A 26,917-nucleotide genomic window follows, 5' to 3' on the forward strand; every position below is an offset into this window, starting at 1 on the left:
TCATCTTCGATTAGTCCAGCTGGCAAGAACGCCACCGAGGCCTCTTATCCACATTACATTACAATTCGTTTAGATCTTCTCAGCCCACTCGAGTTCTCGACTTCCACCTCCGATGAGAAATTATACAGTCTCATCCCTTCCTTTTTCTTCTAGCCTCAATAAGCTGGCATGTGAGGAAAAAAAAAATAGAAAAAGTAAAAGAAGCAAAAATAAACAGAAAGATGAGGCGATGCTGTCATTATCATTAAAAGACACGTCCCAGGTGCCCTTTTCACACAGAGCCATGAGAAGCGCTGGAGTGGACATGTGAGAGCATATGATTAACTCATCACGTCGCTATAAAAAGAGCCGCTTTATTCCCACGCCAGGCGCAGATGCTGGCTGTAACTTCTCACAGGATTTTCATCCCCACTATTAGGTGTCTCATTTACAGAAGCTGAGGCGATAAACTTTTCAGCACATGGATGACAGATTTTTTGACAGGCGCTGCATTTAAACGTGTTGTTGTTTGTTTATTTTTTGTGCAGAGCACCGAGAGCTTAAAGCCGAAGCGTTGCTCGACATCCATCGCTATACTGTAGGCTCTTAATGCAGTACATTAGTGATGAAATTAAAACAAGGCCCTGATCAAAGACATGTCATCATCCACATATTGAAATGCTTTGAAAAGTGTTGTGAGTCATGTGCACACTTTTAACATTCCAAACGTCTTACGACTCGGGTAATAAGGTTTCCGAGCACTGTGTTTAAGAGTGGCTGTTTGTTCTTTAATAGGATTTTCACTGTGACTATGAATGCAGATTTACATCTACAGTCATATTTGCGTGGATTCATTTACCACTGCACTTTAATTCATAAGGACATATAAATGATGAAGAATTCATCACACAGTTCGGTGAAAAGAACTGACATGAATACAAATACAGAATTTCCTCCAAATTGACCAGGCACAATAGACTGACAGTCAGTGTCAGAATTATTGACATCCTTTAAAAGAACGTACATCTGTTACTGTACACAATAGCAGATAATGTTCTGGGTTGTTCATTGGAGGATCGGGGTTCAAGCCCCTGCACTACCATGCTGCCACTGTTGGGCCCTCGAGCAAGGCCCTTAACCCTCCCTACTCCAGGGGTGCTGTATTATGACACTCTGACCCTAACATTCAAAGTTGGGATATGCAAAGAAATAAAGCTTTCTATTCTATAAAAATACATCAACACATTTTCCACTTCAACAACTGATTTACTCTCAACAAAACATGTGGCAACTAATGACGATTAAAACATTTACATTTATGCCATTTGGCAGTGACTTACATTTACATTTGGCAGTGACTTACATTTACATTTGGCAGTGACTTACATTTACATTTGGCAGTGACTTACATTTACATTTGGCAGTGACTTACATCTTTTTTATCTCATTTTATACAACTAAGCAGTTAAGAGCCTTTCTAAGGAGCCCAGCAGTGGTAGCTTGGTGGACCTTGGATTTAAGCTCACAACCTTCCAAACACCATACCCACTAGGCTACTACACATTTGATGAGCAAGACAAAATTAAAATCAAACCCTTGGTAGCCAAGGGTTAGTGCTTTGGGGATGTTTTACAGCTGGTGGTCCATTCAGACTGATAGCATTGTGAATTCTGCAGGAACATTTGTCTCAGCCCTCATGAGATATTCTGCCTAGAGGAGCAGTCCAGGAATCCCTCTAAAGATGGAAGGAGCGGTCCAGAATCCAGCTAAAGGTGGAAGGAGTGGTCTAGAATCCAGCTAAAGGTGGAAGGAGTGGTCTAGAATCCCTCTAAAGGTGGAAGGAGTGGTCCAGAATCCAGCTAAAGGTGGAAGGAGTGGTCTAGAATCCCTCTAAAGGTGGAAGGAGTGGTCCAGAATCCAGCTAAAGGTGGGAGCAGTGGTCCAGAATCCAGCTAAAGGAGGAAGCAGTAGTCCAGAATCCAGCAAAAGGAGGAAGGAGTGGTCCAGAATCCAGCTAAAGGTGGAAGGAGTGGTCCAGAATCCAGCTAAAGGAGGAGGCAGTAGTCCAGAATCCAGCAAAAGGAGGAAGGAGTGGTCCAGAATCCAGCTAAAGGTGGAAGGAGTGGTCCAGAATCCAGCAAAAGGAGGAAGCAATGGTCCAGAATCCAGCTAAGGAGGAAGTAGTGGTCCAGAATCCAGCTAAAGGTGGAAGGAGTGGTCCAAAATCCAGCTAAAGGAGGAAGGAGTGGTCCAGAATCCAGCTAAAGGTTGAAGGAGTGGTCCAAAATCCAGCTAAAGGAGGAAGCAGTGGTCCAGAATCCAGCTAATGGAGGAAGCAGTGGTCCAGAATCCAGCAAAAGGAGGAAGCAATGGTCCAGAATCCAGCTAAAGGAGGAAGTAGTGGTCCAGAATCCAGCTAAAGGAGGAAGGAGTGGTCCAGAATCCAGCTAAAGGTGGAAGGAGTGGTCCAAAATCCAGCTAAAGGTGGAAGGAGTGGTCCAGAATCCAGCTAAAGGTGGAAGGAGTGGTCCAGAATCCAGCTAAAGGTGGAAGGAGTGGTCCAGAATCCAGCTAAAGGAGGAAGCAGTGGTCCAGAATCCCTCTAAAGATGAAAGGAACGATCCAGAAATCCCAAGCTTGTTAGACATTCCTGAAGGCATGAAAACCTTACGCTAATCATAATTAGCTTTTAATCTAGTTTTTGGCATATTATAAAGGGTGCCAATAATCTCAAGTTCACTAAGACTTCATAGAAGTCTAGATAGGTAAAATGAATATTAGAATAGAAGCTTTTATTTGTCACAGATACACGACATCACAGTGAAATTCCGATCAACAACCCAGAGCCTTAACCGCTCGAGCCACCACTCTGCCCTGTTTAGAAGAATATTTCCGATTGCCAGTTTGTCCGATATCCCAGCCAGACAGTTCAAGTGGTGCCAGCAATCATAACGTCCAGATCAGGGTTATGAAGTAATAAGGCTTCATACATTTCCTTCTGAAGGTCATATTATGGAAGTGATTTTTATTCCTGAAATTACTGTGAAAAGGACAGGCTCTGGTACTTTATCAACACTTGTGTCAAGCATTCACTCTAAATAAATGCCTGGGTCTGAATTCCAATAAGTCTCTGGATTTATTTTTTATAAGAAAATCTGCTGCACCAGAATAGACTTGTTTAATACTCACTTGTGTCAGCGCCGTACGAGCCTGTTATTTTATGCACCTGTTCCTCTCCTCACGAACGCCATGCCGTAATCGCCATAAAACAGTGCGTTGTAATTATCACAACACCTTGTGTATGTCTACGGGAAGAAGAATCTCATACAAAGAGGGAAATAAACTAGCTATGTTAACAAGCTTGTGGTGGCAAACTCCCGCCGTGATCTATTACCTCACAAAGTTAATATTCTACAGACATCTTTATAAAACACATGGCAAACTCGACGGCATCTCGCTAATGAATCATAACCAATCTGTACAGGCCTTAAAAGTGTCAGCCTCGCTCGGCGCAATTCTTACAGGTCTGACACGTCGGTATAAAGCTCTGTAATATCATAATTGTGCAAAGAAACTAGAGTAAATAGAGCCAAGAGCCAGACATTTTTTTATTTTTTTACATCATTTTGCTCCGTTCTTTTGCACAGGAAAGATAGAAGCAGCTGGTAATAAATGACTCATTAGAAACCAAGACAGAAATGTAATGAATACTTTCAGATGCCATCTAGAAGACTCCGTAAGAGACGCGCTAAAAATGTAGGCCAGTGAGGGAGAAAGGCGTTAATTTAAATTATGTTTAAATTCCCTTTAATGACTTTAAAGTCCTTCACAAATTGATTGCACACCTTAAAATAGATCATTAACCATCATGTGGCAGCACAGCTCATCTATTCCACATTAAATTGGTTTTTTTCTGGCAGTGAAGCCCCCATTGCCAGATTCAATCAAATGCACTCCTGTTATGTATTGCAGACACACACAGCAAAAGGAAAGAGTGATATTACAGGTAAAACCTGCGCTCGGTGATGGTTAAAATGAGTTAATGCAGGAACGGCTAACGGTGACAGTAAAAATTCATTTACCACCAGGTTAATTATTGATTTATTTCTGTGGCAGCGTCTAAGTGGTAGCTCGGTGGTTAAGACGGTCCTATGCAGCCTCAAACCACCATAAGTCCCAGGATGAGATCCGTGAACTGTGCGCTCTCTAAAACACTAACACACTAATGAAAAAGCCACCCAAAAATGTTGTTTCAATTCAGCGAGCACTGAGCACTGAGCACTGAGCACTGAGATGTTCCTCACTCATGCCAAATGAATTCATGTAAAACCTGAAATATAAAAAACTACTTTGTAATTATCAAGCGTCGCGTTAGTTCAGGCAGGCCACGTCCTCAAGCATGCATCAGCTGATGATCAGCTGTTCACGACGCGCACCAATCCGGTTACGACATCCATATTACCCGACCGTTTAAATTCCCATTCATTGAGCCACCTTTCTAGCTCGTCGCTGCTGCCGCGATTTAAACTCCCTCCTCCAACCCCGACTCCACCATGCCGGAACCCGTTGTTCGTGTACCAGTTTACGCTATAATTCTTCATCATGTATTCGTTTTTTCTTCTCTCTCTCTCTCTCTCCCTCTATTTATTTATTTATTTATTTATTTATTTTTCAAAACATGTAAGTGAGCATATTTAACACTATGCATGATTAATGGTTCTGCTGTTATACGGGGGGTCTATTTTATGTTCTAGTTGCTGCTCTCCCCGCTCTGTCCACGCATGCGCACGGACGGGCACGTGGATTTTTGCCTAGAACAGAACCATACCGCCAACACTAACTGTATGCATATCATCTAATAAATCCTCATTTGACAAAGTGGTCCTGATTGAACTTATTTTATTAGTATTGTGCTACCGTTTGTGTAAAATACACTATATGGCACATCAATATGATGTACGTATCTGTATATCGTCGCTGTCGGACGGAAACCTCGTATGTCCAAATTTGGTCAATTTCATATTTTTTCACATATCGATGCTATTGGTCAGTCCCCACGTGGGTCTGTTATTTTTACGTTATTAACCAATCTAAAGTCTTGAAAATAGCTTGAGCACAAATCTCATAACTCCATTGGACACTTCAACTGTCCACCTCTTCCTCACTCCGCGGGAGAGCTTCGCGGCATATTTCTTCTCAAGAAGAGTCGCAACGAATCAACACGTCTTCTGAGGTAAATGTCTTCAAAACACTGGGCTCAAAGAAAAAAAAATCTTGACCCCTGCTAGTCCTGGTGCTCGTCTGAGGACAGGAATTTAGCGCAAGACAATCCACTGCAATGCGGACTAAACCCTGTGCACTGCAGATAAGGTACGGCGTTTTTTTATTTCCTGAAAAGTAATGATTTTGGAGATACGAGGATTCTGCCTGACAGCGACGATATGTAGATTTCAAGCATGACAATGCTGCTGTGCACAAAGTGAAATCCATGATTATATGGTTTACACCGAGGCTGGAGGACACAGGGTGCAGAACCCTGACCTCAGTAATACTGAACACCTTTAGGATGAACTGGAATGACAACAGTGCACCAAGCCTCCTCGCCTAATATCGGAGCACGACCTCTTGATGGTGAATGGGTCAAACTCCACATCCACGCTTCAAAATCTTGTAAAAAAAAACCTTCCCAGAAAAGTCAAAGCTATTATGTCTGCAAAAGGGGGAACAACTAAATATTAAAGCCCTTTGGTTATGGAAAGGTATATTCAATACACAGGTGTACATATACACTTGGCCATGAAGTGTACGTTAGAATAAAAACACAAGGTTGCTTTACTTATTTGGTAATATTATTGTTGTGTATGAGAAAAAAAAATCAACCTTCACCATTAACCTTAATCCTTTAATTAAGGTTAATGGCTTTAATGAGGTTTAATCCCCTAACCTCCCACACCAATTGTACTAATTTTCTATGGTTATTTCTCACACGGTAAATAAAATAAAATAAAATGATTCTGTTATCAAGTCATGGCTAAAAGAGGCTCACTGGAGAAGCACAAATTTTCAACAGGAATGGCAGATCCTTAAATAGTGCTTTTGACCTTGAACTCATCTCAATCACTCAGCGAAAGAGCGTTTCCTCCTTCCTCGTCCCACTCAGCCTTTAACTCGCACAGATGGAGATGCTTCACATTAAGCTGTCACTCGCGGCCGTACTCCAAACACAATAAAGACGAGTGTGTCAAAATCTCCACGATAAAGATCCTACAAGGATATTTCCTTAATTAATGGAATTGTTTCCATTACTTAGCTGAGCAATAAAAGTCTTTTCTCGGTTTCATCTTGAATCGCAAGCACTAACATGCTGACACGTCTTCACAGAAACACCGAAGGTGAAAACGCTACAAATTCCTACAAAGCTTCCTTCGTGAAGGATAATGAAAGGAAGAACTGCCTCATCTCGTCAGATTAAAGTAGAGGGTGATGTCTTCTATCAGTGGCATTAAAATGCTCATTAACCTGCAGAGTCACCCCTGCAGCAGTCATTACAGCCGTCCTTTCAGTGACTCACCCTCAGCCAACCAGCCTCCGCGTTACTCCACACAGACTGCTGGGATATTCGCATGTGAATACTTGCTCCCAAAAGGCAAACTAAGAATCCATCTCAATATACTTTTACCAAAAATGTACTTCATGCACTTGTCTTTCGATAAGGTGCTTTTTATAGCTGTGTGTGTGACAGCTTCTGCTGGGAATCATGTCAACACAGCATATTATACATATTATACTGGACCACGGTCACTCGAGAGGTGAGAAGTTTAGTTTGAAACTTTTTGAATAGAAACCTATATATCGAGAGTCGAGACAGATGAATAGTCCACTGGAATATGGATACTTTATACTGACTGCTATATGCGTGTCAGCCTGGAACTTCTTTATACTATATACAATATTGTACTGAAAATGTTGCGTACGAGACGATACTTATGACACGCAATCGTTATAGAGATATTTCATCATTTCCTCCAGTGTTCATTTCGTCAGACGAGACGAGACGAAATATGTTCGTCAAACAACCTTTTTTTTCATGACTAAGACGAGACGATGACAAGACTGCACCGCTGTCCAAAAACGCTGACTAAGACTAAATTAACATGCGTTATTGTTGACTCTCTCTTCGTTTTCGTCCACAATTGTCTCTGCTTTTTCATCAGCTGTTACGCCTTTAAAATATTCAGAACGAGTTCGCGGCTTCGCGCTGTTTAGTGTGTGCGTAGAAAGAATTCGTCCACACGCCGCTCAAAAAAAAAACTCCTGAGCGCAAGTCCACCGTCTAGGATTTTTGTGTTAAATTATATTTCCTGTCGCTGCACAGGTTCTTTTATTGTACATGACAGCTTATGTCCCGATGACCGGTCTTTGCATTACGATTAAAAGCAGTATCAATAAAGTAAAAAATGTGATGTGCGGTCAAGTTCGAGTGAAACGTATGTGAAACACTTTTTTTACTGAAATGTTTATCAGTAATAATCTCAGTAGTAATAATGTGTTATTTTAAAAAAAAACTACAATTTTTTGACTAAAACTAGACTCAAATTAAAAGACTTTTAGTCGACTAAAACTTGACTAAGATACCTTGAGTTATCTTTTGACTAAAACTAGACTAAAATGACGAGACTTTTAGTCGACTAAAACTTGACTAACAAAAAAAGATATGTGAATGACTAAATATGACTAAAACTAACAAGGACATTTGGCACAAGACTAAGACTAAATTAAAAATAGGTGACTAAATTAACACTACCTGCAAAACTCCTAAAGAAATCTCACCCGTAGACTGACAGACGTACCTCATCGGCAGTGAAAACGAAGACAGGATCGCACACGTGTTTTATTTTTGGCTGTGGACTTTGCTTTGCATTTTAATTTAATGGCAGCTGTTCTACGTTGCTGTTCATGAAAATGCAATTGTAAATATATGTTTTGCGGTTGAATTTAAATCACACACACACACACACACACACACACACACACACACAGCAAATGTGATTGCAGTGCACATTTCATTAGTATTCTGTAATTAGCATCTGAATTTGAATAAAGTCTGGAGGATGCTGCCATATGAGCTGTAACCGGTACAAGGTCAGCAAATCCATTAATTTTTTTTTTTTAAACCTGGCGAATACTTGGCACAAGCCAGGAATATTTCCTTTCTTATGGGAGGTGAGTTATTCTCTATATTCAACTGCATCCTTGTACCTCCATGTTTGTTTTGCAACAGCCATTTTTCTTAATCCGATCATTAATCCCAGTATTAAAAAAAATAAAATCTCAGACATCCAAATATGGTGTTTTACAGTATATTCATCACCTTAAGGAAAAACTACAATGGTTTTGAGTAAAGACTTTATGTAAGTGTTTTAGAATTATGTTTGACATAAATATTTCATTGGCATATTTGATGTTAGATTGGCCTTATAAGTGATTATCCGTTAAACAGGGTTTATTTTCTTAGTACTGGGAAATGTGTCAAAATTCTGCTCAGTAATAATCATACATACTGTATGCTGAAGCCACAGCAGCAAATAATTAGGTTGAATAACTCTGAATATCAAATTCTGCTTAAACACACACACACACACAACACTCACACACACTCACACACACTTCTTGAGGGCCACAGATACTAACCTGGCTATTTCCACACCCGTACTGCTGCTGTTCCCCTGAATAAGGCACTTGAACCCGAGATGCTCTACAGATACTATAACATGGAGGTAACAAGGAGGTCCTGTCACACACTACACACATCATCCTACCCCCCGGGGCAGGTTTGTCCGACGCACCAGTTTGTTCTTTATATACTAGATATACAAGATGACAGACGAAATAGACGTCTCATAATGTGTGGTAGATTATTGCACTCCATTTTTAAGCTGAGGTTTCCCATTATATATATATATATATATATATATATATATATATATATATATATATATATATATATATATATATACACACACAGACAGATGGTCTTGATGAAAGAGATGTGAACAAAAAAAGTGTGCATAAGTGGCTGAGAATCTACACAACATTCATGAGGGTTTTTTCCACCCCAGTTGAGACATCTGGTAATTATTTGCCCATGGATGGACATTTCACCTGGACCATTTTCAAAAACCTGAGGCAGTGCTTCATTTAGTTTATTATCAGAAACGGAAAAATGCTACGGGGGAAAAAATGAGAAAGGATGAATACGGGACGAAACCGGAGCCGTCCAGTGTTTTTCGGCCACTTCTCTTTCAAGAGGAATGACAGATCGCTGAGTTTCCCATGTGAAGGAGGCTCAGGGCTGCAGTGAGGCACAGCAGGACCGAGCCTTTCAGCCTTCACCACTCCCCATGCCCTGTCAAAAACGGTTTGGGAGCTGACCGTCCGTTCACAACGGAGATGTGGCAAGGAAAACAAACAATCCAGGCTTGCCTGAGGGGCGGGGAGTGGGCACTCTTCTTCTCATTTCAGGGTTGTCTATTAGCCAAATATTGCTAGTGTCACCCTGCTTCTCCTGTCAGAAAGAACAAACTTTTCTTTCCGGTGAGATCAAGTTGCAGCACGACTTCAAAAGTAAACAACATTCGTGTACCCATCTACCCAAAAAAAAAAAAAAAAAAAGATTTGTAACTAACTATAAATCAACCCAAGAGAACATTTTTTCCAGAGGTCAGAAGTACTGTAGAGGAGATCCAAATTCTCTCTGCAGGTACGCAGATGGTCAGCGATGACATGCCAATAATCTCGGCGTGTAAAAGCGCAGACGCGGGCCAAAGCAGGACAGATTGCGGACGAGGAGAAAGACCATTTCTAGATGAGAGTGTGAAATAGCCACTAGTGAGGAAGCGGGGAAATGAGCCACACTCACCCCGTGAGAATGGACAGCATCCATCACATGGTGAGATCAGCAGAAGGGCCTTCGTGAAAACCGTCCAAAATCTTTTTGAGGAATGCATCATGTTTTTGGAGCGATCCTCCATAGTCTTTATTTTGACTATTCAGGCTGTCATAGCTTGTGACATTTGAGATTTCAATGTGTAAATAACAAATCTGATCAAATATGATTTCTAATGACATCTCCTATTAGATCATAAATATCATAAATATACACAAGTCAAGCAAAAAAGCTTTAAATGAATGAACAGTTTATATGTTTTCTCTGAGATTCTTTGCTAGGAATTCTCTAGCATTCTCTGGCCACAAAAGTGAGTACACCCCTAGGTGAAAATGTCCAAATTGGACCCAAAGTGTCAATACTTTAGTGTCAACATTATTTCCCAGCACTGCCTTAACCCTCTTGGGTATGGAGTTCACCGGAGTTCACCAAAGCGTCACCAGTTGGAGTCCTCTTCCACTTCTCCATGACGACATCAAGGAGCTGGTGGACGTTAGTGACCTTGCGCTCCTGCACCATAAATTTACACTGTTATACAAGCTGTACACTCACTACTTTACCTTGTAGCAAAGTGTTATTTCTTCAGTGTTGTCACATGAAAAGATATAATAAAATATTTACAAAAATGTGAGGAGTGTACTCACTTCTGTGAGTACACTCACTTCTCACTTCCTCGGGTCACGGGGAGCCTGTGCCTATCTCAGGCGTCATCGGGCATCAAGGCAGGATACACCCTGGACGGAGTGCCAACCCATCACAGGGCACACACACACACTCTCATTCACTCACACACTACGGACAATTTTCCAGAGATGCCAATCAACCTACCATGCATGTCTTTGGACCGGGGGAGGAAACCGGAGTACCCGGAGGAAACCCCCGAGGCACGGGGAGAACATGCAAACTCCACACACACAAGGCGGAGGCGGGAATCGAACCCCCAACCCTGGAGGTGTGAGGCGAACGTGCTAACCACTAAGCCACCGTGCCTTCCTTCTTCAGTGTTGTCACATGAAAAGATATAATAAAATATTTACAAAATGTGAGGGGTGTACTCACTTCACATCTGTGAGATATATACACACACACACACACACTACCCCATTATTCCAGACACAGAAATAAAGGAGCAGTGAATCAACAGCGGGGCCGTGTGCCACTTCCAGCTGGTCAGCAGATTTTTCTTGACCCCCTGCTTGCCCACACATGAGAGATTAAATGGAGCCCAAGTCAGCCATAGCAACTCTGTAATAATGGGAGCTCCTGGGTCAGGATGGAAGCCATTGAGGAGCGTACAAGATGAGTTACCTCCATTTTTCTCAATCCCTCTGGCACCAAATCACACCTCTCCTCCAAAACCAGCGCCAAACATAAAAGTAAAATTAAACACATCCGTCCTGTTCTGGACGGCACATTATTAAAATACACGCTACATCGCAGAGCTGAGTCAATATTTAATATTAACAGTAGAACGAAATGAGTCCAGTCGAGTCATTTTACTTTACACCACACACACATTTAAAACTATAGAACTATCACACTGGATCTCTGATTGCTTCGAGTATTTCTTAACACTTTTACTACGACCTGAATTCTCGAGTTCTTAAAGGAAATCCAGAGCACTTTCAACAGGCAGCACCGTTGCAGCACAATCCATAATCAAAGAACCAGAAATAATGGAAATGACCTAAAGAGAAGGAATGATGCTTGACTGACAGCGTAAACGATCGATGAAGCATAAAAGTTGCAACGAAACCTCAATATTCGTGCAAGGAAAGCTATAATTACAGACGAGCGATCTAGAGCAACGCAAATCGAGTTAAACAAGCCGGCATGTTGTTAGTTAATTATTTGCACAGTATTGGCCTCATCACCATGATATTACACAACAGCGTGATATAATGCACTCGGTCTTCTAATACGTTCCGGAAAGCTCTATTATTTTTAATGTGAGTAATATCAGATGTGCTTGATGAGTAGGTTATATTTATAGATTTTTCACTTATACAACAGTGCTATTAAATTCCTCTCCACTTGCTTTTCTTTTTTCTAACCATCCTGAGGCATCTAGAGATTGGATCAGCTTTAGTTAGATTCCGTTTCATGAAGATTTCAGACATTCAAAGAGAAGACGCCAACTCCATGTGGTCTTTGGGAACGACGACATCCTAATCGATACGCAATTGTCAGACTGTATCTGACTGTAGAAAGGCCATTAAATGGGAACAACTCATAACTCGTATGAAGGACGCTGCACATAGACGGATTACAAAAGTGTGTGCAGTTTGTTGATATGATGAAGTTTGTGGAACAGTTCTAGACGTCTGGAGTCTCCAGTGTGTGCACTTTGAATAAGGCCAAATAAGTTGCTCAGAGGACACGCGACACATTAGAGACAGTTATAAAGGCTTAAAAGTACGGCAGTCTTAAAACTTACTTACTTCTTACTTCTTGTCTTGTTTTGTCGTGATCACAACTTCATTTTTCCGTGATCTTGACATAAGAACGTTCTAGAGGAAGTAAAAGCACAGTAACGCAGCATCACGGATGATCGCGTGCACTTTTACTTTAATCAGGGACTCGTGATTGACAACTTCCACATAAGTGTTTGACACTTAAAAAGGAGGCTGTGATGTCTGCATCTTTATCCGCGAAGACAATATAGAGATCGTACTGCGGTCAATCCGGCTGCAGTTAAACTAGCCACGAGTATATTTCAGGGTCCCGGCTTTTAGATACTTCGCGGTAACGACGCTAAGAGAGGAAAGTGAGCGTCCACAAGCTCTTACATTACAGAACAATAAATGAACACAAACGATCGTATTTAATAAATGCGCAACAAAACCAATACAAAATAATTGACAGCTATTTTTTAAAAAATGTAAAGATATAAATGAATATATAATTAATATATAATTAAATTCATTTATTCTAAATATATAATCAAAATTGGGTACGTAAAGAAAAACGGTGCGGCTTTACTGCACTTTTGCTGCGGAGATCATGATTAAAATTAAGTCTTGATCATGAGAAAAGAAGAAATAAAAAATGTATATATAATAATAGGACTTCCGGACACAGAGGTAAAGGGTAAGTAAACTATTTAGAATAATTATATCATGTGGTTAAAATAGCAAAATAATGGATTCTAAAATAATAGACAGTGACTCACTATTTATCCATTAGCTCTATCTATTTAACTAACACAACTAGGGTTACAGGTATACACAAACGTCAACCATACAGACGTATTTGACTTGAGACAGTAAACATCATCCCACAAGATCACGAGGTCATAAGGCCTTATTTTTATCTTGTCCAGAAGTAATGTTTTTTTTTTTTCTTTTTTTCAAAATCCGGTGAAAATAAAAGGCAGTTTATAAAACATATGCAAATGAAAACATATCGTCGCTGTCGGACGGAAACCTCGTATGTCCAAATTTGGTCAATTTCATATTTTTTCACATATCGATGCTATTGGTCAGTCCCCACGTGGGTCTGTTATTTATACAAGTTATTAACCAATCTAAAGTCTTGAAAATAGCTTGAACACAAATCTCATAACTCCATTGGACACTTCAACTGTCCACCTCTTCCTCACTCCGCGGGAGAGCTTCACGGCATATTTCTCCTCAAGAAGAGTCGCAACGAATCAACACGTCTTCTGAGGTAAATGTCTTCAAAACACTGGGCTCAAAGAAAAAAAAATCTTGACCCCCCGCTAGTTCTGGTGCTCGTCTGAGGACAGGAATTTAGCGCAAGACAATCCACTGCAACGCGGACTAAACCCTGTGCACTGCAGATAAGGTACGGCGTTTTTTTAATTTCCTGAAAAATAACGGTTTTGGAGATACGAGGATTCCGTCTGACAGCGACGATATAATGTTTGGTATAGTAAACTTTCTGTTAGTAGACAGTTATGTAACACGTCCACTATCAGTGTTTGATTACAATCAATAATACAGTCAGATTCCCGATAATAAAAAAAAAAAAAAAAAAAAACAGAGGGATTTGAGATAAATGTATAACTGGAATGATAAAAGGAAAAAAAAAATGTTCAAAAGTGTTGTTTCAGTTAATAATAAATTAAAAGTTGACTCGCTGGTAAATCGTTGTGTTATTAGCAAAGTAACATCATTTAGACTATATTATTACATGTAAATACTCCACCTTGGGCTGTTATTCCTTCCATGGCACTGATAATAACACAGCAGTAATTTCAGCCAAGTGAAAAACCGCACACTGGGGAAAACTATTACCCACACAGACTCATCCGTAGCCACAACATGTCCTGCTGCTGTGTAATATTCTCATTCCACAAACAGCACACAAGCCTCTAATTTGTATGTCTTTCTACAGACATTATGTAGCGACACACTTCATAATCCAACCTGCCTTTTTGCATCCTGATGAAGTACGTATCCTCCACCCCAACTTTTCCGAGCAATTTAACTTAGCTCAGAGTAATTTCTCCACCATTATGCTAATCAGTGAGGGTTTTTTTTTTTTTTATTCCCATGCTGTAAGCAATAAGAGAGAGAGAGAGAGAGAGAGAGAGAGAGAGAGAGAGAGAGAGAGAGAGATGCAAAATCATCTGGCTCCTCTGTTCCTCCTGCAGACCCTCGGCTCCAACACAAGTGTGTTATTATAATGGAGCGCCAGGTGAGGGTACCAGAGTACGTGCTCAGCTGTACGTGCTAACGTCTCCTGATCCCCTCTAGACTGCAGTGAAGAACGTAAGATGGGAGAAAGAAAAATGACACATGATGGCTGAAGGTAGAAATCTGGGTCTCAACAACTCATATAAGGAGCTGCTTGAGCGATCAGAATACTGTATATCAGACACTGGAGCTGAAAGATATGTTCAGTGTTAGAACACGGCGCTGCCGAATCCTCCAATCTGATTGGTCAGAAGGTGTCGATTCGCGATACTTCTAATAACAGGAGTTCTAGCTACAAGGCAAAGGTTTTATTTTATTTTAACACTCTGGTATTAATGTTATATTAAGTCTCTAGTAGGCGTTTCTATTACTGGTTGTCATAGCAATAACCGTAGTGTAGGGGAATTTATTTTGAAACTAGCACAAATGAGCAGGTCAGAAATCGTAGGACGTCATCCACCAACGGGTAAAAGTTCAGCAGTGTAACAGGACAAAACTCAGGAGAAGCAACCAGAACGGATCGGGAGCATCAGGTATAAACAGACTGAGCGATCTAACACTCCATAGAACTGGAGTCCATAAGTGTTGTGTCAGGTGACTGTATTCAGGTGTGTGGGATTATGTGTGTGGTGATGGGACGCGTAGTCCATGGCAGCTCTCGGAAACATACTGTAGTTCTCCGTCTTCACTGAACACTGAACTAACGTCACTGAACACTTAAATGAGTTATTTCATCCTTTAATGAAAATAAATTTGAATTATTGGCACTGAAAGAAATTTGTGAGTAATTCTAAATGTACACAACATAACAATGCATTATTCAGATTTCATTATTTAGCCCAGTTAGAAATTATTAATCTCTGTTCAAATCCAGTATGCCATTACGGCACCGGAGTGAGTTTTCACCACAATTTCCTACATTTCCATTATAACCCCAAGATGATGACTGAAGGCCTATGATTGCCATATTAAGCCACAGGAACTACACAGTACAGACTAAAGTCTACAAGTCTATAGTTGTGATATATTCTGGACCGGACTGCTTTATACAGAAAGGTGCCCATGTTCAGCCTTGTAATTCTTTGCCATGTCACTCCACAGTGGTGCTTAAAGGTGCGGTGCACAATGTTTGAAAAATGCTTCAGAAAAAGTCGGGCCGACAAACAAAACAAACGTGTAGCCAATGAGCAGAAAGGGGCGTGTCTTGTCAATATGCGGCGGAGAGAGCGTTCAGTGTGCATGTGTGACATTAGCAGAAAGCGATTGAAACATTGACATGGTGGATATCTGCCGTTACCTCTGCCTCGGGTTCTAGGTGTTGAACGTCGTCTTCCACGTGAAACGGAGCTAAACCTTTCACGGTACAACACACAGTACTACAAATACACATTTGTATTACCATAATATTACTCATTGAGTTCATTTACTGATAAAAATATCCCCTCGGCCAGCTGCCCCAGCAGGTTCTGCCATAATAGTTGCCTGGGTTACGTATGTATGTGTGGGGCGAAGCTATCAAAACAGGGGTGACACCCATTTGGGTTTGTTTTGGTGATTTCAAATGTCAACATTGGTTTTCAAACATCGTGCACCGCACCTTTAATGACTCATATAAAAGTAGACTTTTTTTCCACACAAATGTTTCCATCTTCAATGTAAATGGAGACATCAAGCCTATCTCTACTCTCTGAGACGTCCTAAAGTGCTTGCTCATAAGCATCTAAAATCTGAAGGTGTTCATCTTCAACCACTAAAATTCTATGTAAGGTAGGTATCAGAGGGAAAAACAAACATCTCACGCTGAACGCCAACAGACTTTTTTTACTTCAGATTGATTAAACTTCTTACAAATGCCCAATAAGTGTCCAATATCTGTTACAAACAATGACGTACAATACAATTTCATTAGGACAGCAGGTGACCGAACGCTATTATCCACCGTGTCATCATTTCACTACGTACTTTCACAGCCCTGCATATTACGACCTCGTCATATCTCTCTAGGATTCATCTAGAACCCAGTGACTCGGAGCAAATGTGTGATCAGATTAATGTATTAATTTGCATGTCTTTCAGTGTTGTGTTACCTGAGCCTGCGCTTCCATGTTAGCGTACTGCAACAGCATGGGCTCTCCGTGAAGCTGTTTATATTCCCTCTGACAGCGTTCAGCCAGCGCCGGTTCATTAGGCAGGAAGCTGCTGGCCCAAACCTGCACAAAGACAGCAGGGATATCACATCGAGCCACTGTGGCTATCTTCACAAATCTATAACGTTTACCAAACACAAGCAACACAAGAGGTTAAAAAAAAAAAAAAAAAAGCAGGCAGAATAACAAATAATGATATGAATACTCACTTTCCCTGTCATAAAAATAACAGCATTCACATTAAAGACTCACTGAAGAGGGTTTGGAAAGAACGTTAGGCTTCTTAAAGGCTTTCAAAGACTGCAGTTCATCTTCCAGTGGAGCTTTAAATAAAAATGGATTTTGCCTCAAGGCCAATTCAGACAAAATAAACGTTCCAAAAACTTTTCGGGCTTCCTTCAGACACAATGGATCATTTAACACAAAAGACTGCCAGTGAAGTCTCAAAACTCCTCACCTTTAATTCAGCTTCTATACAGTACTAGGCACTGAGGACTTTCTTTTGTCACATTAGGTCTTTCATTAGCTTTTATGCCGTCTGATTACGTGCCACAAAGTGTGAGCAATTTAGAGCAAGATTATTGATATTTGTATAAATGAGTTATTCAAAAAAATTTTTTGGATAAAAAAATGGAGTTATTCAAATGTCACTTGAATAGAAAAAACGATTTATTATTAAACATTCTTCTTATTATTTATTTATTTGTTTGTTTGTTTGTTTATTTGTTTGTTTATTTATTTATTTAATTCATTATTATTTTGTTTGTTTTATTATTATTATTATTATTATTTATTATTATTATTATTATCAATTATTATTATTTAGAGAGAGAGAGAGCCCTTAACCCCTTAATTATTATTATTATTATTATTATTATTATTATTATTATTATTATTATTATTTATTAATTAATTTATTATTATTATTATTATTATTATTATTATTAGAATAAATCAGGACCAACAGTGTCAATGGCTCCACCAATAATTGTAGAGGTGTGTCAAAAATCACAAACTGAATCATTATTGTACTTCACTGCGTAGTATAGACAAAGTGAACAAGTAGCGTGTTCACACTGAAGACTCGAAGAAGAAGAACAAGAAGAAGAAGCAGCAGCTCACTTCAAGAACATGGATGATGCACTTCCACTTTATAAAAAAAAATTTAAAAAACCTTCTAAAAAGAGCAAAAAAGTTACAGTGGACTGGATGGATTTTTCAAATGACAGCCATTTTGACTCCCTGATCGGTGCCCTGACTACTGAACTAGGGTCGAAACCAGAAACCAGAAACAGCAAACACTGATGGAAGGATTGGTTTGTCAGGTGAAAAGTCAGAGCTGAATAAATACTGCTGTATAGTGAGAGTGTGGAGGAGTCCAGGTTTGTGCCATCAGTAATCAAGTGACTGTTAACATGACCATGAACTTGCTGTGTGTGTGTGTGTGTGTGTGTGTGTGTGTGTGTGTGTGTGTGTGTGTGTGTGTGTGTGTGTGTGTTGTAGTCCATGGTGTCCGTGGATCCGTCTTAATCAGCTCCCTAGTTCAGCAGTCAGGGCACTGATCAGGGGGTCAGACATTTTAATCTCTCTCTCTCTCTCTCTCTCTCTCTCTCTATCTATCTATCTATCTATCTATCTCTCAATCAATAAATCCAGTGTACTAAAGCTTCCTATAACAATAACATGACTGTGTTCCCTTACTAAATATTGAACTTTTCTGAAGCCTCTCGGCCGACTTCGTAAATCAATCGTAAGTAGCTAGTTTTTATTGTTGTAGCTTTCAAACGATAACAAACATTAACGACGTTCATTTTTATCTTTACTGTATATAACGTTCATTAAAAGTTTGAGTCCAGCAACCTTTAATTGTTCTAGCTAGCCTACCAAACTGAAATACCATGATAGAAACATCTGTGATTAAGAACATAAATTTATATGATGATTGCGTTTTTTTTCAGTGACTGATGAGAACATTGGGATGTCACTGAAAACTGAGTCATCAGCATCTTAATGTGTAGTGAAACTACAGTCCTTATAGTGCCCCGACTCAGGGACACTAATATACTAGAGTCACTAGCTAGGGCACTAGAGAGCTGATTGATATGAGCCCCATGTTTATAGGTAGAGATTCATTGTGGGAAATGGCGTTCTAAGCTAAATTATCTTGAATAGAATTAAAGTTCTAGAGTATTTCCTGAGGGGCACGGTGGCTTAGTGGTTAGCACGTTTGCCTGACACCTCCAGGGTCGGGGTTCGTTTCCCGCCTCCACCTTGTGTGTGTGGAGTTTGCATGTTCTCCCCGTGCCTCAGGGGTTTCCTCCGGGTACTCTGGTTTCCTCCCCTGGTCCAAAGACATTGATTGGATTCTCTGGAAAATTGTCCCTAGTGTGTGATTGTGTGAGTGAATGAGAGTGTGTGTTGCCTGCGATGGGTTGGCACTCCGTCCAGGGTGTATCCTGCCTTGATGCCCAACGACGCCTGAGATAGGCACAGGCTCCCCGTGACCCGAGGTAGTTCGGATAAGCGGTAGAAGGTGAGATGAGTGAGTGAGTATTTCCTGTTATGGGCTTAAAATAATCTGAATATTAGACTATTAACGTGTTAAACATATTATACAGATTGTGTAATTGTGTTTTTTAAGAAGCTTCTTTTCAAGGTTTTTATCCTTGCTAAAGGTGTGTGTCCATGAAGCATGTTAGATGGCATGAGATCATCTTTTTCAACTGTCTCTAGAGGTTTCTGTTAGATAATTAACACTTTAAACTGAACCGCTAAGGACTTTGAACGCAATAGAGAGGCTTTTCTCAGTAACAGCGGGTGTCGGGATTTTTCTTTTTTTTCTTTTTTATCAGTTCCACACCACTAATCGGAAGCATTTTTACAGACTTCTAGCATGCACTTCCTCAACTGGAGCTAAAATCATTTTCTGGCTCGCGACTAGACACCACCGTGAGCCTTAAAGTGGTTTCAGAGTGAGAGGCAGATTAAAGCTGCAATGAGGTGACAAGGACATCAAGATGTCAACGGAAAATGAGGAGAAAAACAGCGCTGAACGACTGAAACAAGCATGAGACAAGGAGTTTCAAATGAAGGCAGAATGCATTTCGGCTGCTGGACTGCAAACGCAAAAAAATTCTATTAAAGCACTAAAGTTGAGATATTATTACTTCATGTTCTAAAGAAAAAAAAAAAGGAAGAAAAGAATAAAATGGTGCAGAGTGTAACAGGCTCAATAGACTTTAAATGAGGAAAAGTCTGGAAAAAAGCACATTATAGCAAAGCAAAATGACTGGAGCTGAAGCAACGGCAGTTCCAGGATTCATTTGTAATGACAAGGAGTCATTTAAGTCGACTGTCATTACCTTCCGAGTTATACATCAACTCGGTGAAATACTGCTTCACAGTCACGTAGTAAGAAGTCTAAGGCTTCGCTTTTACTTTTGAGAGATTGTGAGGTTTAATCCTGACGACGGATGACCAGGAGTCGAACTGGGAGTCTAATCCACAGGGTGGGAAGGACGGCTTCTATTTCTCAGCTGTCAATCAGAGCCACTGAGGCATTTAGAATCAATGTCATGAAGGGTTGAATCGTGGGATTGATCTGCCATATTGTCTGCACAAAAGTGGTTCGGGTTACGTTTAAATGTTGGATGTAAAAAGTTTTTTGGGTAGAGAGAGAGAGTGAGAGAGAGCAAGAGAGAGAGAGTGAGAGAGAGCAAGAGAGAGAGAGAGAGAGAGAGAGAAAGAGAGAGAGAGAGAGAGAGAGAAAGAGAGAGAGAGAGAGAGAAAGAGAGTGAGAGAGGGAGAGAGAGAGAGAGAGTGAGAGAGAGAGAGAGAGAGAGAGAGAGAGAGAGAGAGAGAGATAAAAAGAGAGAGAGAGAGAGAGAGAAACAAAGAGAAAGATATATATATATATATATATATATAGAGAGATATTGAGATAGAGAGAGAGAGAGAGAGAGAGAGAGAGAGAGAGCGAGAGCGAGAGAGAGCGAGAAAGAGAGAGAGAGAGAGAGAGAGAGAGAGAAAGAGAGAGAGAGAGAGAGAGAGCAAGCAAGCGAGAGAGAGAAAGAGAGAGAGAGAAAGAAAGAAAGAGAGAGAGAGCGAGAGAAAGAGAGAGAGAGCAAGCAAGCGAGAGACAGAGAAAGAGAGAGAAAGAGAGAGAGATAGAGAGAGAAAGAAAGAGAAAGAGAGAAAGAGAGAGAGAGCGAACAAGCAAGCGAGAGAGAGAAAGAGAGAGGAGAGAGAGAGAGCAAGCAAGCGAGAGAGAGAGAGAAAGAGAGAGAGCGAGCAAGCAAACGAGAGAGAGAGAAAGAGATAAAGAAACAATGATTTCATGAAAATTAATAATAATTCCTACAACACCTGCAGTGCAAAAAGGTTTTAGCAACTTAATTATCTTGAATTTGTTCTAATGTGTCTGCTGTTTCTTGGTATAAGACTACAACGTACCAAATATACGATTCTTAAGCCTAGTTTCTATTATTGTTATTAATCTTTTGTTAGTACAGACATTAGTACTATTTTTTATCTGCCAACTTTCTGGTTCTGTTGTTCATTTTAAGCATTAATATCTGGCAATACAATTAAATAAATAAAAAAAAGATATGAATATGATATTATTTTATGAATAACAATGAAAAAAACTGTAAATAAAAAATGTAATTTAAAATTACAATTTATAACCAAACTTAATTAAAAACAAACATAGAAATAGTCTTAATAATCTTATAGATTTGTTTTATAATCAACTAATAAGAAATATTTGATAAATCTGACTGAATTCAAGATATTTTTTACTTAATTTTTTTCTAGCTCTTAATGCCTTGCGTTACACAGTTTTAAATGAAGTGTGTCATGTTTTAAATATTCACACCCAATGAAACCATCAGCTAAAGACAAAAAATGTAGACAGTATTTTATTTTCATTTTCTGGTCAGACACAAAATGTCCTGTCACAAATAGACAATTAACGCTAGAGATTTAATTACACATCAGTAACCCCTGACAAAAATATCTAACCCAAACAGATCAGCGTCGTCTATATTTCTCACCTTATATTTTCCTCAGGCTATTTATTCAACCCATAGGCACAAAACTGATGAATAATGCAGATTAAACTCAGTAAATAAATAAGAAAGCACATTCTCAAACCTCAGAACACAGAATATGATCTTCCCTTATCTTGCGTGGAAACAAGATAAATATATAACTTATAAATAAATAACCGTATAATAAAGTGTAAGACGGAGGCAGAGAGCTACCGAGAGAGAGAGAGAGAGAGAGAGAAGAACAGGCTTGTAAAAGTAATTCACTCATTTAAAATAAATTACGGAGACTTGTTAAGTAACCCAACTCACAGGAATGAAAATACCACAAGCTACTCAGATGTTTTTCAAATATGAAGCAGAAAGTAATATTTTGTCTTATTGCTTAAGCCGAGTCCTTTCAGTGACTCTGTATCACATCAAAGACCTTATTGCTTCTCTCTTTTATTTCTCTATGCAGAAAAACTGTTTTAAAAAAAAGATTAAAAATGATTCCCTAGATCCAGATTGTTTGCAGCAACCAAGAGCTGGTTTATACGTCGAACTAGAATTATTTTACGCTGTCATGTGGATGTACAATGTGGTGCATTAAACAGCTATCAGGTGAATTCTGATTGGTCGAGGGGATTGAGACGTTTGTCAGACACCAAAAATAAAATCAGAGTAATATTGCTGATATAATGTAATTATACAGTATGTATATTATATTATTATACACTCTCTTATTATTTACCCGCTTGTCTTCCATTTGCCTTTTCATGAACTGCTCAGCTTTAAAACCCCATGAGACTAAATGAAAATAAGTGCCATGTCCTCTAAGGTTGGGGGCTGGATTCCTGTTTCCGCCCTGTGGATGGAGTTTGGATGTTCCCTCTGTGTCTTATTTACATTTCTGCCATTTTGGCAGATGAGACATGCGTTTTAGCAACTTACATTTTATCTCCTTTTATACAACTGAGTAGTTGAGTGTTAAGGGCCAAGCTCAAGGGCCCAGCAGTAGCAGCATGGTGGACCTGGGACACAGGCAACCCTCCTGACCAGTAGGCTAACACCTTAACCACTGAGCTACCACATCCTTTATTTTAGACAGACAGACAGACAGACAGACAGACAGACAGATAGATAGATAGACAGACAGACAGACAGACAGATAGACAGATAGATAGATAGATAGATAGATAGATAGATAGATAGATAGATAGATAGATAGATAGATAGATAGACAAACAGGCATACATAGATAGACAAACAGGCAGGTAGGCAGGCAGACAGACAGACAGACAGACAGACAGATAGATATATAGATAGATAGATAGATAGATAGATAGATAGATAGATAGATAGATAGATAGATAGATAGATAGATAGATAGATAGACAAACAGGCATACATAGATAGACAAACAGGCAGGTAGGCAGGCAGGTAGGCAGGCAGACAGGCAGACAGACAGACAGACAGACAGACAGAGAGATAGATAGATAGATAGATAGATAGATAGATAGATAGATAGATAGATAGATAGATAGATAGATAGATAGATAGACAAACAGGCATACATAGATAGACAAACAGGCAGGTAGGCAGACAGACAGACAGACAGACAGACAGACAGAGAGATAGATAGATAGATAGATAGATAGATAGATAGATAGATAGATAGATAGATAGACAAACAGGCATACATAGATAGACAAACAGGCAGGTAGGCAGGCAGACAGACAGACAGACAGACAGACAGACAGACAGACAGACAGATAGATAGATAGATAGATAGATAGATGAAATTCTGCTGTCTTTTGCATTAATTATGTTGGCTTTGTAGAAGCCAACATTCTGTTTTCCTATTTACAGTAAGCTTAGACAAAAATTTATAAAATTTAATGTGGCCTAGAGCTTTCGAGCCACATGCACCAAATTCGTATACATTGTAGACGCTGGTCTGAAGTTTGTTGCTGTTACTTTTCTAAGCGATCCGAGTAACGGTACTTCCGGTACCGGGTCTCAAAGTGGCCTTTTTTTCCCCATAGACTCCCATTATAAAATTTGGAGGTTTATAACTCGGCAAGCTTTCGATCTACACCAAACTCGGCCAGCTCCTTTAGGGTGAGACTCTGAACAAAGGTTTAAATTGGTGTACCGACTGGCCTTCCGGTTGTGCCACATCCCCGCCCCCAAAATATGCAAAATCAAAAAGCTTTTTACAACATGGACATGTGACATATCAAAACACTCAGAACAATGAGGGGAACTTCCTCAAGTGCATTCTGATGACGTCACGTGACGTCATGTGATGTCACGTGAAAATCAAAAATTAGCACAACATGAACATGTGACATATCAAAACACTCAGCCCAATGAGGGGAACTTCCTCAGGAGTATTCGAATGACGTCACATACTCGTCTCCACTTGCCTCCAAATGTTTTGGCACCCTATCTTTCTGTCCACTTGCCTCCAAAAGTAACACTGACCCTTATGTCCACTCGCCTCCAAAAAGCACCTGCCTTTGCGAATACTTGCCTCGTCAAAGCCAACATCAAAGTTTGTCGTGACGAACTTTACAAATCTAGTTTTTGTTGTTGTTTTCTGGCCCCTAATGCAGTTATTCACACATTTCAACACACTTTCTATATTTATAGTTTTTTCAGACATGTTAACGTTGTCGTTAATGAACTAAAAAAAAAATCACAGTAATGAACTATTTACTGTGACAGAAAGCGAGTGCACTGCATCAGTGCATCTTTTTAAGTGAACAGCTCAAAACACCCGCAGCTCAAAACAACTGTCAATCATTTTTATTCCACGTGTCGATCCACTCATCTGTTGTTTGTGTTCGGAGACAAAGAAGACGAGCTGTATTTCTGGTGTATTTCTGCTTTTCGTTGTTAATATGTTCAAACGTGTTCAAAAGTTCAAACGTTCATTATTCTGTATTTTCCAATCAATTATATAAAGGGACTCTTACGTGAATGTCCTCGCAGATGATTTATTTCGCTTTATACCGCAGCACAACTGGATTCACGAATATCTAAATGTTAGGATGTTTTGTAATTCTTGATAAGATGAACTTTTCTATCTCTTTTTTGAAGAAGTATTTTGTAACCGTCAGAGGTAAAGCAGTTCCTTAAAGATTTCAGATACAGGAAAGTCTTCAGGAGGAAGTAAAGAAATGTAACAGTTTCTCTGTAGCGTAAATATTATGGGTAAGTATTTTGTATTTTGTAAGTATTTTGGGCTTCCTTCTAGTTTGAAGAAGGAAGATCTACAATTTGGAAAGATGGAGGTGGTTTCCATGGCGTCCATGTGCTCGAGAAGAAGGAGCTGGGAAACAGAAACTATGCTGTGATAGAATATAATAGAAGCCTTTATAAATTACAGCACAGTGAAATTCTTTCTTCATGTATCTCAACTTCAGAGGTTGGCGTCAGAGCACAGGGTGAGCAATGATACAGCACCTCTATAGTAGTGAGGGTTAAGGGCCTTGCTCAAGGGCCCAACAGTGGGAGCTTTGCAGTGCTGGGGCTTGAACCCTGATCCTTCAATCGACAACCCAGTGCCTTAACTGCTTAACCACAGAGTACCATATGACTAATATGTAACACTCGCACATATTTTCCATAGCTGTTTCCAATGCACCTGCCACATGCCACCATTTGGGGATCTCATAGGATATTAATTTTAAACCCTAATAAAAATCTAATTGCTCTTGATTGTATTGGACCGACTTTACAGACTTTCAGAAACGCTGCCCAGTTTCCGTAACCACTACATTTGGTGTGGAGAACACTTGTAAACATCGCTGTTTAATCTCACTTTTTGTGTGTGTGTATTTCAGCTAAAAATCAGCCAACACTTCCATGCTGTCTATTACAGCTAAAATGAGGCTGTCTGCTGTGGGGATTTATTCATTAAGCACCACAATAAACTCGCCATCTGTTTTCCAGAAAAATCCAAATGATTACAGCATATAAACGACAAATAAAACAGAGAGAACTGCTTTTTAGGGAAGAATGATGATCATGTTTTATGAATTATTCTGACCTTTAACAGGCCGACGCTACGAGAGACAGACGCTTTTTATAAAAGCTATAGCTATAATTAACTACAAACACCTTCGTAATAAACAATTGAAAGGCGTCATATACGCGCTTATGATTTCGTATGAACACACACAGCTGTGCTCTAAAGTTTGCATACCCTGAAAGAAATAGTTAAACATTGCCATTTATTTGGAAAATTTGTTTTGGGGCTGTAAGCTCCAGGCATTCACTAAATTCCAGGGGTTTCGTTACCATGATGCAAAGTGGAGGTGTTTCTAGAGGTCTTGGAAAAAAACGCCCTCTTTCCAAAAAAAAGAATGAAGGACAAAACAGTCATACAGGTAGATTTTATATCTATTATGCTTTATTATCTTACAGTTTAGCTATTTTCGAAAACAAATAAACAACCAAAAACTACGGTTAGGGTTAGGGTTAGGGTTAGATGATCAAATAGGCCACGCCCACCCGATGACGCAATATCTGTTACGCTGTTCTGAAATCCCTGGAAATAAGTGCATCCCGTGAGCTCCAGTGGCATGGGGAAGTTAGGAAAAATGGTTGGCAAGATGAATGCAGCATATTATCAGGAAATACTTACAGACAATTTGCATTGTACAGCACGAAAGCTATGCATGGGACGCTCTTGGATGTTCCAGCATGGCAAATATCCAAAGCACAAAGCAAGGTTGTCCCTCCAATGGCTACAGCAGAGAAAGTTGAAGGTTCTAGAAGGTTCTCCTGAACTTAATATCATTAAGCCACTTTGGAGAGATCTCAAACGTGCAGTTTGTGCAAGACAACCAAATAATTTAAATGACAGCTATACCAGCTGAGAGAATTAAGAACCTCGTGCACTGCATGCCATCATTGATGCTAAAGGAGGCGATACATATTATTAAGAACTAAAGGTATGCAAACTTTTGAACAGGGATTTGTCCCTTCTTCTTCTTTGTTATGTTTTATTTGATGATTGCACCATTCTGTTATGCCTTATATATTAATTATGCCATTCTAGTATCCCTTACTGGGGAAGTGGTCGCTTAAGTGCTTAAGGCTCTGGGTTGTTAATTGGAGGATCAGGGTTCAAGTCCCAGCACT

General features: G+C 39.7%; 1 protein-coding gene across 1 annotated transcript in view; it reads right to left on the minus strand.

The window, feature by feature from the left end:
• galt (galactose-1-phosphate uridylyltransferase) overlaps positions 1-26,917 on the minus strand; it is a 106,279-nt gene that overhangs the window by 56,098 nt on the left and 23,264 nt on the right. The window contains exon 7 of the mRNA XM_060896174.1: positions 16,674-16,796. Within this exon, the coding sequence (XP_060752157.1) occupies positions 16,674-16,796 (123 nt within the window). The remainder of the gene's footprint in view (positions 1-16,673; positions 16,797-26,917) is intronic.

This window comes from Tachysurus vachellii, chromosome 20 (assembly GCF_030014155.1).
Source record: "Tachysurus vachellii isolate PV-2020 chromosome 20, HZAU_Pvac_v1, whole genome shotgun sequence".
In the NCBI taxonomy this organism is placed as follows: Eukaryota; Metazoa; Chordata; class Actinopteri; order Siluriformes; family Bagridae; genus Tachysurus; species Tachysurus vachellii.